Genomic DNA, 13,820 nt, shown 5'->3' on the forward strand with positions numbered 1-13,820 from the left:
TTTCATTATTTTTGTGTTTTTGACACCCTTTTCGTGTTACGTACGTAACGTGCCCTATCGGGAAAAGGACATCCTTTTTACATGTTTTTTGGGTCGCACATGGCATCCACTCGTCAATGTAAGTGCCCCCCCCCCCCCGGGGAGAAAAACTTTACTCAAAAGTTTAAGGTTAACGATTTTAGTTTTGTCTCTGCTTCGTCATCTGATGGTTATTTAATAAAAATTCGTCACTTGTAAATGTATTAACTACATTTTGTTCAATATTCTGAAATACGGGACAAATAGGCGTCCCGGGAAGGGTTTGTCGGGACGCCGGGACAAAGGAGCCAAATACGGGACAATCCCGGGAAATACGGGACGTCTGGTCACCCTGGTGTGTTCTTTCGACATCACATCATGCACGGAAGGCAAGAGCCCCACTTATTGTCATTTTTTCTCATTTCGGTATTGATATTTTATAAACCTTTATCATAATAAGCGGGTAAATAGGGGGCCGGGGGGGGGGAAGCAAAAAAACCCCTCTCATATCGGGGAAAATTGTTCTTTCTCACATCATAAAAAGTAGACGCGCAAAAAGCGAACCCCAGCAAAACTGGTTGTGCTCATCGATTTTTGTCTCACCTGCGAAGCAAAGTGAGACTATAGGCGCCGCTTTTCCGACGGCGGCGGCGTCAACATCAAATCTTAACCTGAGGTTAAGTTTTTGAAATGACGTCATAACTTAGAAAGTATATGGACCTAGTTAATAAAACTTGGCCATAAGGTTAATCAAGTATCACTGAACATCCTGCATGAGGTTCACGTCACATGACCAAGGTCAAAGGTCATTTAGGGTCAATGAACTTTGGCCGAATTGGGGATATCTGTTGAATTCCCATCATAACTTTGAAAGTTTATGGATCTGATTCATGAAACTTGGACATAATAGTAATCAAGCATCACTGAACATTTTGTGCGAGTTTCAGGTCTCATGATTAAGGTCAAAGGTCATTTAGGGTCAATGAACTTTGGCCGAATTGGGGGTATCTGTTGAATTACCATCATAACTTTGAAAGTTTATGGATCTGATTCATGAAACTTGTACATAAGAGTAATCAAGTATCACTGAACATCCTGTTCGAGTTTCAGGTCACATGATCAAGGTCAAAGGTCATGTAAGGTCAATGAACTTTGGCCATGTTGGGGTTTTTTGTTGAATAACCATCATATCTCTGTAAGTTTATTGGTCTAGTTCATAAAAAGTGGACGTAAGAGTAACCATGTATCACTGAACATCTTGTGCGAGTTAGAGTAGTATTCAAAGTCAGCACTGCTGCTATATTGAACCGCGTGATGCAGGTGAGACGGCCAGAGGCATTCCACTTGATTTTTATTTGGTTCTTTTGTTATTGTGCAGTCTAGGAGAGTCTTGCTCCCCGTCCACGCCGACCCCTCTCCTTTGATCACATCCGCTTCCCAATTTATGACAGGATAATCTTAGACATGGGGGGGGGGTATTAATTATCTGATGCGTCAACAACAATGAATAAGGATATTCTTTTCAATTCGGTTCAAATCGGGTCTTTAAAACCCCCACCCTGTAAAAAGTATAAATTTACCCCAATGTTGCAGATTTAACAAGTTTGTATTTTTGCTAAAACATCTGATTACATTATCTGCTCTCGATTGCGGTGTTAGTTACATCGGTAGATATTCGGATTGGGAAGATAATAATAATTAACATAATCAAAGTAAAGATTACTTGTCCAACGCATTTATTACGCGCAATTTTATAAAAAGTTATAGATGGGTTTAAAACGAATATTAATATCCTTGATACACTTATATGATGATCGTCGAAGTAAAGATTAACCTATCATTTTTACGAACTGCGGTTTTATATTGATATATAGTTGGATATCATTTAGGGTCTAGACATTGTTTCAATTATTTCATTTCAGTAAAACAATATTTTCCTTCGAATATATTTTGTTATATGAATTGGAAATGATAAAACGAAATCACAAAACCAAACCACAGCTTGGTACAATACATAATTCAGTGTTACATGGAAGATAAAAATAATAATACATGAGATTTGTAAATCGCACTTTCCATCTTGATTAGATGCTCAATGTGCTCCAGAGCAGAACAAAACTATTTGCATATATGTAACTATTAAAAACTTTCCTAACGCATTTAGCTTAAATGCTTAAACCCAAGCAAAAGTATGTTTTTGAAAGCTACTATGACGTGTTGTATGGAATGGGAACTAAACGAGTTAATTATCACTTGCCAACAAAGCAAGAATGGAGCTATACAAACCCTTCTTTTCTTTTATTAATAATTTTAGTGTGCTCACGCAAACGCTAACTATCAAACCCAACTTCTTTTCGGGGAACAAAGGAGTTAGTCGAGCAAAGTTGAAGAATAAAAGCCCGTCCGGGTTCACCTCTATACAATATAGTCGAAAATCCCTTTAATCATCACGCTCGATATCCCCCGCTATATTTTCTCTTTCTCTCCCTTTCCCCTCCTTTTTACCCCCCCCCCCCCATTTATTCCCTCTTTTCCTTCTTGCTCCCCTTCATATTTTTTCACCTCTTGTCAGTGTAGTAAAATCACCCAAAATCGTCATTACGCGAACACGTAAGAAAATGACGTCACCACATTGAATCGATCATAGCGAGAGCGCTGCACATTCTCCACGGTTCACACGGATTTGCACGCAAACCCTATGAGAATCAAGCGAGAAAGAACGATTCCATGAGCTCTTACCCCGTCTTTCCCATCTCGGCGATTTTTCCCAGAACAAAAGGATTTCCGCAAAGTACGATACTTTGTTTTTTTACTTTATTAGCATCCGATCTATCCGCGCCGATTAGATTTTTACCGTGGCATTTTTTAATAAATTAGCCAAACAATATGTAGATCACTTTTGCCAAGCTGAATAAAACGACTGGTAGACGTTTATGACAGCCGTCGTTCGTGTAAGTTTTTGTATCCGATATGTGCACTCTCAGCCTACGTATAATGCACACTACGTTAGCGTTTGTCGGCCTATACGTGTATCTCCAGTTCCTGTGCGTTCTACCGCGATTTTGAAAGCTATATTTGAGTGTTTAACCAATATTCTACATTGATTTATGTCAGCTGCATTATTGATCTTTTGTTTTTGTTTGCCTTCCTTGTTTCAACGAGCATTATTTAACAACGTAACTTTGGAAAAACGCGATTATGTACCGGTACAACCCCAATGAAGCGTACTTGTGCGGGTAAGTTTGTGGCGAAGTGCCGTAACATTCATCACATTGACTGGGCAAGTAGCGATGAATCACCTTTGACCAGGTTTCGCACTGTCCCTTCGTCCAAAAAGATTCATATCGACGTTCAAGAAAATTTGAGGAAAGGAAGGGAAACGTATGTTTGTAACGACTGTCTGACATATTCGGAAAATTTGCAAGGAATTTTTTCTCCATCTGTTTGTGCTCCAAGTAGCGCTAGCCCAGCACCTCCACAATCTGACGCTGGAGCTACTCCGTCCTGCTCTGGCTCTACTGGCACTGCTACTGGGCATTCGGCGGATCTGCAAGAGTTGATAAACCGTGTGTTATCTCTCCCTCAAGAAGACATTGCTGAAGTTGCACATGCTATTGGTAGAAGTCAGCGGAATCCTATTCTAGCAGACATAACATCATCAGAGTTAACATTTCTGCCGACTTCAGAAAGCTTACTTGCACACGATTCTGTGGAATGGTTAGAGTCTCGCAATGCAGTACTCTCCAGTTTTTTGTGTGGAGTGAGTGATTGTGACTTGAATTTATTGGCTAAGAGGACGAAGGAATCAGAACAGAAAGTCTACGGTGTATGCAAGGCTGTAGAACAGTGCTATTTTAACATCAATCCAAAGTGTGTGCTACCCCACTCTTTCAAGGAGAACATCTTGATTTACTCTGTAAGTAAGAGCAAGCTCTTGCCTGATGCTCTAGGTGGAGTTTCACCAGCAGGTACTTATTACAGGTTGAGGAAGTGGTTGGATCACCAGGCATACCATGAACTTCCACCCTTGAATGGGGATGTTGTCATAGCATTTGACAATGATCAAGTTGTGGGAAAGACATATCATGTGAAGGCTGATAATAAGGTACGAGTTTCTGTAATAACAAGCATCTGTGCGTTTGAAGAGGATGGAAAATTACAAGAACAAGGGGAACTAAAACCCAGCAACTGGCAGGACAAACGTCGGGATCAGTTTGAGAATTTAGTACATCCAAAGTCGGAGATCAATGTTCAAGCTAGTGAGCTGCATTATAAGGAACTATACAGATCACTGTCTGATGCTATTTCAGAGATAATCCATGAGCAGAGGCACAACGGTGATGGAAAGCTGACCGACGATATAGATATGCATGTATCGCAGAATGCATTTGATCGCGAATATCGTCTCTGCCCTTCATGCTCTGAGAGCAACCGACGGAATAAGCGCATTTGTGCATATTGTGGAGAACGTTTACGCATTAGAGCAGATGCAGGAGATGGTGATGAAGAGAGTTCTGAAGGTTCGAAAACATCAGGCTTAGAACATCGGTTTGCACCCACTGTGAAAAGGGTAACTTTTACATCAGAGTCCCAAGTAGAAGAGAAAGCCGATCGAATATCAGCACGTGACCCTTTCTTTGTGAATCCGAATTCTCTGGGGACAATTGCCGCCGTTTTCAGACACATTGGGAAAGATGCAAAGGTAAAGAATGTCGCTGAAAATGGTGACCGAGAGTGGGTCTGCGTAGTTTGTGATGGGCTGCCATACTCCATCGGCATGAACATTTTGACGTCATTTTATGAGTGTAGATTGTGCAGAGAAAAAACACAAGGGCAGGATAAATTCACAGAGCACATGACAACAATCCATCCTGGAGTTGAGTATGAAATGAAGGACAATCTCGAATTTGGTTGGCTCCTGCTTCATGCAGGGCACGGCCATTATGAAATGAATGCTGTCCGTAGCTTTGTCTCGTTAAACTGGGACGTTTTCATGGGAGATGCTGCCAAAGTGATGGGCTTCAGATCTGAGAGGGCTCAGAAGTATGCCAAGAGCACCTCTGATCACCATAGGGCGTGGGAGCTTCTCCAGATTGTGTATCACGGTGGACTGCGTGAACTGCTCCTGCCGTATGTGAGACAGTGCCTAGCAGAAGGGAGCAGTCCTACTCCAGAGGGTTATCTTCGATGGAGTAAAGCAGTCGAGGACAGGAGGTACGCTTACTTCCAGGAGCAGATAATGACATACACTCAAGCGATCATTAATTTGCGAAAGGGGCTACGCACAAACAATGCAGACCTTGTCATGGCAGGTAAGTTGATGTAGTAAACATGTCTGTAAGTAGGCAAGGATTAGCATTCAGTGAAGAATGAATATGATTATATGCATACCTTTATGTGTGGGTATTTGTTTTGTTTTGCTGTGCATACATTAGGAAAAGCATCACTAAAGCACACAAAAATGAAGGATAGAACATGCAATCGACAAAACATCAGCTTTTACAAATTGTCGGTAGGAAAGCACCATGTTGAAGTGGATTTGCTCTTGCTACATGAGCTATTTTAAATCTCTCTTTTTGAGGATGCGCTACATGTACATGTATGCTTATATTATTTTGTTTTTTAATACATGTACACAAAACTTAAAGGAAATTGGTTAGTATACATGTGGATCTGCATTTCTCAAAATAATCTGTCCTACAATGTAAAGGGGCTTAGCCGGCTTACATTTAAAGGAAAATTACGTTGAAAATGGCATGATGTGAAATTCAGAAATTTTACACTTATATGTAGGCTTCGTTTTTGAAAATTCTGATGTTCTAAAATGTACATGCACAGTTGCATGTATCCCTAGCATCCAGCAATTTATAAAGATTGATAATGATGATTGCATCTGAGTTTGTTCTGTTACTTCTTTGCTTCTTTTACAGGACGTATCAAGCATGCTCCTATCTTTCACGGGAGGAACCACCCAAAATACCAGGCCATCGAGATCATGGAGCTTGCAAACTTTCTTAGTGCACCACCCCCTGTACAGGAGTTTCTTGCTCGCCACTCATCTTACTCTGCTTCTGGAGACCCCACAAAGGGTGAAGATCTGGATTTTGTTCTCGAAAACCTAAACAAGCAGAGCAAAGACTGGATTCCAAGGGGAGTGCCTACAGAACATGAGTGGCTACGGATATTTCGCAATCTGGACAAGCTCAATGAGGTTAGTGTTAAATACATTTGTGTGCACATTGAAATTGCTGCATGATAAAATGCCTAACAGTGTTTTTATGAACATGTGCATGTACATGTATACTGGATTTTCTGGGGAGCGTTTCATGAAAGAACTTGTCAGACGTTTTATCCGACAAGTCCAATTTTATCCAACAGTTACCATAGTAACATTGCTTATCAGCCAGTCAATAGCAAGGAATGATGTCAGATCTGACAACATGTCGGACGAAAATGTTGATGAAACACTCCCCCGATTAAAGTGCTGGTTGCTAATTTACATGTAACAGAATTCAAATTTTTCTTAAGTAACATTCAATTTCCAATCATGTTTTGAAGAGAATACCATTAAAGAAAATTGGCATGAAACTGATGAAAATATACCCACCGTGTCCAACTTCCAGAAAAGGGTGATACAGCAGTATACATGTAGCATTCAAAAGTATTTTTCTAGGGGCTGAGATCATCTTGTATTCCATGTGGATTACCAGTGACTTTTCACTAAAATAATTCAATTGATCCCATATCAACTGTTAATTTCTATACTCCATGGTACATGTACCTGTGCTAGCATCATTGTGTGAGTAAAAATTGAGACTCATTTCCCAAAACTATATTAGTCTATTTTAAATGGGTTCAGCCAATTCTGAACCAACTTTGCTAAATGAAAATATACTGTTTTTATTTAGTAAGTGTGTATCAGTTCATGGAATAATTTTAATTCCAGCTGCTAAAGTAGGGAAATCCCGAAAGTGCCCCCTTTTCCCATTACTGAGTATATTGCAAAAACATCTACATGTAAAACATGTAAAGATGTACATGAAGAGTTAAAAAAAAAAATCTTTATACTGTTGTTTCTTTTACTTGCAGATCAGACAAGAAACGCTGCACAGTATGGGTCAGTCAACCTCAAGCACCCCAAGAAGTACATCGCATGACCCTGCTGCGGATGACATCAAGGCATGGCGTATCTTCATCAGGGAAAGCGGATACCTGAGTTCTCCCATGACATCGGGACCAATCTCTGCAATCAATGGAGAAGAGCTAGACCCAAGTTTGATCTGTCTAACCACCACTGGAACAAAAAGGAGAAGACACTTTGCCAGCAAACTGCTATCAGCAGGTGACATCCCAAAGCCGGACCCAGTGCTAGTCACCAAGAGTGAGCGAGCTGACTTTGAAGACATTAGTAAACAAACCAAGGAGAGGATCAGTCAACGAATCGAGGCACTTATCAGTTCTGTGGCTGATGATGTCTCAAAGGACATTCTAATGAAGGAGTTGGGCCAACTGAAAAGTCGCAGGAAAGAAGAACTAATAGGTCTTTTCTACAGATTGAAAGACAGATCAGATGAAAGTGACTCTGATGTAAGTGATGATTAAAGTACATTTTACATGTACACATGTACAGGAACTGATCATTCTTTGTCACCATTGTTGGCCAATTTTCTTTAAAAAGCTTTGATGTGAAAGCTAAGTTTTTAATGTACATGTAAAGACTTGAATGTAAATTTATGTTGTGGAAGAGAAATGTGCAAAAGTAATTCTGATTTACATACAATATTTCTCACCTTATGTAAAGATGTTGTGACCAGCAATATTTTTTTCATTAAAAATATGACCAACACAAAAATTGATATGTGGGACAAAGTATAGTAGAAAATCAATCATGACGAGATATATTTGAAGTTCTGATCATCTTTGGACAGTTTTGAAAATTGTAAGGGGGGGGGGCAGTGTTACAGATATGTATCCATCAAGGTTTGTTCAGACATGGTGGAAAAATTTCAGCAACATTTTGTGTACAAAAGGGATGTGAGGCAGCAGACATCACCTTGCTGAAAAAAAATCCAGACCAAAATCACATTAAATCTCCTTATTTGAAAGTTGCTAAAAATGATATGTATAATGCACATTTATTAGCCCTAAATTGGGCAATTTCTCTCATGCTTGAACACTATAAATGTAGCTGAGCGTTGTTGCACCATACATGTACCTGAACAAGACTTTAATAATACATTGCAAATTATCAATGTACATTGTAGCAAGGCATTCCTTTAATTTGTGAGGTATTTAGTCTTATGCATTTTTGCAGGGGGGGTGACTTTGTAAAAGAAAAAATTAGGAATATGATAACCTTTTATAAAGCAACTTGGCACTATAGAACTGTGTTTCATGTACATAGTAAAAAGGACTCCTAGGCCTGAATTCACAAAGGTGATTGTTAAAACCATCTGTTGAACCCAGGGGTGGTATTCTGTAACACTGTCGTAACTTTTGTCTTTTTTATCATTTCTCTTTGTGATGTGACATTGCTTTGAATGTCACTAATCGGTATTCTGAACATTGTCTTTTCCCTGTCATATCTCTCAAAGTTCCCGCCCATTTTGGAAGAAAACCAATCAAAATCATCATTAGTTCACAGTGGGAGCCCTTCTAGCCAATAGGAAGGCCCCGTGGCAGGTATGGCGTATCCCCAAGACAATCGCTGGCGTCGCGCAACCACGCGTATGTTGATGCACTTAATTACAAAGAGAGACAGTGGGCTGTGAAAGATTTTAAGTGAGAAGTAGAAAAAGAAGGAAGGCAGAAAAAATGGAGCAATTAATTTGTAGGGCCTAATTAATTGTAGCATGAAAAATAATTTTGAAAATTGTCATGGATGATGAGTGAAAATAATACCACAATCTAATCTAAATAATATCATTATATTCTTGACATTCAGTCGATAGGGTATCACGATATGTTATATCTTTTGCTTGTATAAAAGCATTACGAACATGTATACTCCATATTTTTGGTGCGCTAAAGATAAGAGAAGAAATTAATGACAATTTTTGTGACAAAAGTTATGACATCCACCAGAATACCGATTTTGTCATATCTCTGAGGAAAGATGAAATATGGAGAAAAGACAATGTTCAGAAAACCGCCCCAGGGTTTATGCAGAATACCTACAATGTACATGTATACTAATTATTTACCGCATTTTATATTGAAATATGTCCAATGCTAATGCACACTTTTGTCACTGTGCGTCAAATTGACACCTGTAAATGTTGCCATTGTTAAGTATGCTATCTTATTAATAGCATGGTTACCATGGCAACAGGTGTCATTTTGGCGCACTGTGACCAAAGTGCGCATTAGCATTTGAACATTTTTCAATATGCGATAAATAAAGCATAATTTTCACAGGAGTCGATCTCGATAAACCATGGGTTCAACCAATAGTTTTATAAACTACCAAGATGTGAATCGGATAGAACTACCCACTGACATCTGCATGTACAGTACATGTTAGAGTGGTCACTTGTGTGTTACTAGAATGTGGATGATACACATACTAAATTTGTTATTCCTCTCTCTTTCCCCTCATTTTTTTCTCTCCCTCTCCACCTCTCTCTCCCTCCTTTTCTTGTTCTTTGAGGTAATAATAATAGAAGAGGGGGGGGGGGTGGGGTACATGTATCAACATAGGGATTCTGAAGACCTTAGCCATTGTTTTTAATATAGGCAAAACAACTAAATACGTGCTTACATCTCACACAGACCACACATACCATGGTGAACTACAATGTATGCATTCTGTAATAACAAACTTCTTGTTTTATTCAACTACGTTCAGTACCCAGGTACATGTAAGAGGTCTCATCTTCTCTATAACAAAACACAATGCAATATACAGTTCTTTGTCGGTACATTTTGTTAACAGTTGCTTATTATTTGAAAGTGTTTACATCTAAAGTGTGATCTCTTATTTTCCAGTATGTTGACATGAATGAAATCATCAAAGTTGTTTGCAAATCAAAAAAGTAAACTATGTTTTAAGTACCTTTTCAATAAGTATCCAGGTGTTGATAATTTGTCTCCTGTCTGTATACATGTACATGTATGCCCATTTATGACAACATGTTATGATATGTACCTTGTAATATATTTCTATTGATTTTATGAAGGCATGTTGAAAGTATAGATTGGAACATATCAGGAGAATGTTTATAACCATCTAGAATTCTTATCTTGACATACTTTTGCGCTGTACTTACACATACTTAATCCCCCCCCCAAAAAAAAAAATAATAGCCTGATGGTTACATGAATTGAGTATTAGAGATACATGTAAGATCACAGGTTCTTTATCCTCAAGGTGTCATAACTTTATCATGGAGCTCCATGGCTTTATTCACAACATAATGTGTAATGATACATGTAGCTTTATTTCGACACATAAAAGACGTAGAGAAATGAAACTGTTAGAGAAAAAAAACTTCTGTTGATGTGCCTTCACACTCAGAAATTATTGTCATGTACTTATACTATTACAGTGTATTTCTGCCAAAATGAATATTTTATGTATATGTATATTTTAATTTTGTACTACAGAAAAACAGATTATATGAGATGTGCATAAATATTTTCGTACGGTAACAGGAACTTCCTGTTAGGAAGGTTTAAAATTTTACTCTGGCAAGATTTCCAATTTCACACATTTTTGTTTTTTCTATACGTGTATGCACATATTCAGGAATCTGTCCGTAAACATGTACACATGCACCTTACTCCATACAGATTACAGATACATAAATAGCCATAATTATGTTACAACGTTGTATGATATATTGTACAGCCATTTGTACTACATGTAGTCACTGATTTTTCTATTTTTTCACATCTTGTTTTTTCACTTTGAAGAATATTGTAAAAGTTATTGTTTGGGTTTAAACAAATCTTTGCTGAGTCAAGGTTCTTTTTACTTTTTTTCAAAATTTGTTATCAACACTTTATCCAGAATGTGTTCCTCTGGCTCCCAGCTGTTGAACTTATCACCCCAACCTCTCCACTTCACAAAATATTCTTTTTTTCCACCCTTAACACGAGTTTTGATGATCTTCTCAGCCGTGTAGATGTCTTGGTCATCTAAGTCCTCACTGTCCTGCTCATCATCATCATCATCCTGACTGTTGCCATTATCCTGACTGTCATTATCCTCACCGTCATCATTATCCTCACCGTCATTATCCTCACCATCGTCATTATCCTCGCCATCATTCTCACCACCATTATCCTCACCATCATAATCCCCACCGTCAATGGGGGCAATAACACCATTATTGTCATCAATACCTTCATCATCCTTGCCTTCACAATTAGCATTGCTGTCATCGCCGTTGCTTTCCATAATAATGTTAGTAGGATCATTATCATTCGCTTCAAGTTCATATTGTATAGGCTGTATGGCAAAGTCCACGCTTGCCAACTCAGGATCTCTGGATGTTGTTGGTTCATTCATTTTTGCTGGACTAACTGTCAGCATGCTCCTTAGATGGATTGCTTTTGTGGGTGAAATTGTTACCACCTTTATTGGAGACCCCTCTTTATTTGGTGATAGGTAGATAGCCCGCTTTACATCATTATTTTTAATGATATTTCCAAACTCCTCTTGCAGTGCAGGGGAAGCATAATATTCAGCTTTATCCATTTCATCCTGAATGTAAAGGAATACCTTGCAGTTTGTTTTGTGCTCAAGTTCATGCACTTTCTTAAAGAGTGTATGTTTTCTCCGAGATCTGACAACAGCTCGATGGCCTTTTTCTGTTACATACTCTGTTGCAAGTTTCTCTCCCTTCTTTGCGATATTCCTGAAAAGAAATGTAAGGAAACATTTGTGATATTATACAATATACATGTCAATATTGTACACTGTTGTACAAATTAGATGAGGCTGAGACACCAATAATACATATCTGCTTAAAAAAAATGTATTTGTCTATCTGTGGTTCTTTCAATAGAAATCACTCCCCCTTCAATTTGCATTTTCAATTTTTACATCCTCTGATTCCCTTTCAATCTTTCCAAATTAAACTGTTTTTATACATCTTTTCATACTGTGATAGTAATACTATTTTATCATTACTTTTTCACTTTTATAGTTTATTCATAACATGTGCTGAAATGTACCATGCTATAACACAACAGTACATGTATTATGTTAGTCTATATTAATTTTCTCATCATGGCAGTTCTTTTTTGACATGGGTTTTGTCTAGGAAATAAATATAATCAAGACTTTCATAATATTATAACATTGATTCACAATTGTCAATCTTTAACTTTTGTTGTCTTGCATGTATGTATGATGGCAAGAGGATGGTAGAACGAGTAAGAGTATGGGGAGATGGACAAAGGGTGTGTGTATTAGGTAGAAGGGGGGGGGGTTGTAATAAAGATGTGAAGAGAGTTGAAACAGAGTGAGATCGAGATAGAACAATTATTAAACATGTTAAAGAGAGGGGTGCAAAAGGGGACTTCTTTGTGAACAGAGATTGAGTGAGAGAGAGAGAAAAAAGTAGGGCCAATTAAGAGGTCGGGAAAAGGGAAGGTGAGGAAGAAAGATTGGATATGTTAGAGGTATGAAAAAAATTGCCAAAAAATGAGGTACTGTAGGGTAGAGGGAAGGGGTGTTATTGGTTCTACCACGACTTAAGACAAAGGTGATAGCAACGGGGGCATCAGGTTGACATGTGCAATAATATAAACTATATCGAAATTATTCGAGTTCACTGACACAGTGAAGGAAGATCAGGAATACAATTACAAAAGAGATTAATCATAATAATTAATATCACTTACTTTTCCTTTGTCTTCATAATGAGTGGTAAGTGTAGAAAAAGGGGAAACTTTGACAAATTTGACAGGTACTGGCTGGCTGGTCATGTAGTCAGTTAGCACGCATGGCAAATAATACACTGTGGTAACGATGGTCAGAGAATGATTTCCCTCATTCCTCTAATTCTCTCCCATCGTGCTCTTCATTACATGTAGATCATGTGTATACCAGGGAGATGGGGGTTCAATCCCATCCCCCTGATATTGCAGTGTAAGCAGGGAAATGGGATTTAGTGTGTGTGTATGAACCTACGAGAGATACCTCCCTGGTGCATAGAGGTATAGGCCGTAGTTTGTGTGTAGGTTCATTGGGTCTGCTCTTCGGGCAAGAGCGCGGATGTTGAGTGCATCATCGCAAGGTGCACGCTTCTGTGTCAAATTCACGCGAAACGACTAATAACAGGCTACAAAAATCACTCGACCATGCCGCCGCGATGCGAATTCGGTGTGCGGAGATTACGTAACTTTCACCGAAAGTAACGCTAAACCGTCATGACGATTTCGGGTGATTTTACTACACTGCCTGGTGTCCCTCTATATATTTTTTTCCTTTCCTTCTTTTTTCCCTTTCCTTTATCCCTTCTGTTCCCTTTTCCCCCTTCCTTTTCTGTGCCCCCTTTCACTCCTTGATTTGTTTCTCCCCTTTATTTTCTATTGCTTTCCCTTCCCCTTCTTTTGTAATACCCCCTCCGTTATATTGCGAAACAACAGTTTCTTGTATTCTATAGAAATGTATAAGTAGCTTAATTTAACATAGCATTATATGTTGGGAAGAGAGAAAGAGTAGTTTTAGAGAGGGATTGAGAAAGAACTAAACGATAAATGAAAATAAATTTGATGATGAGAGGTGCATATGAAAATGATGTCCACAGATAAACATCGGGAAAAGATGAGAGCTAGTGTTGAGATCAGGA

General features: G+C 38.6%; 1 protein-coding gene across 3 annotated transcripts; it reads left to right on the forward strand.

Moving 5' to 3' along the window:
• Window positions 1-2,644: 2,644 nt before the first annotated feature.
• LOC121416832 lies at window positions 2,645-8,068 on the forward strand. Of its 3 annotated transcripts, none has more exons than XM_041610348.1 (4): window positions 2,647-3,254; window positions 3,475-5,330; window positions 5,949-6,229; window positions 7,108-8,068. In XM_041610348.1, exons 1-4 carry the CDS (start codon window positions 3,217-3,219, stop codon window positions 7,618-7,620), a joined length of 2,688 nt encoding a protein of 895 aa, XP_041466282.1. In that variant the 5' UTR covers window positions 2,647-3,216; the 3' UTR covers window positions 7,621-8,068. The 3 variants fall into 3 exon arrangements, with proteins under 3 accessions (XP_041466280.1, XP_041466282.1, XP_041466283.1); XM_041610349.1 differs by having other exon boundaries at window positions 3,478-5,330; XM_041610346.1 differs by having other exon boundaries at window positions 2,645-5,330.
• The last annotated feature ends 5,752 nt before the right edge of the window (window positions 8,069-13,820 follow it).

Source organism: Lytechinus variegatus, chromosome 6 (genome assembly GCF_018143015.1).
Source record: "Lytechinus variegatus isolate NC3 chromosome 6, Lvar_3.0, whole genome shotgun sequence".
In the NCBI taxonomy this organism is placed as follows: Eukaryota; Metazoa; Echinodermata; class Echinoidea; order Temnopleuroida; family Toxopneustidae; genus Lytechinus; species Lytechinus variegatus.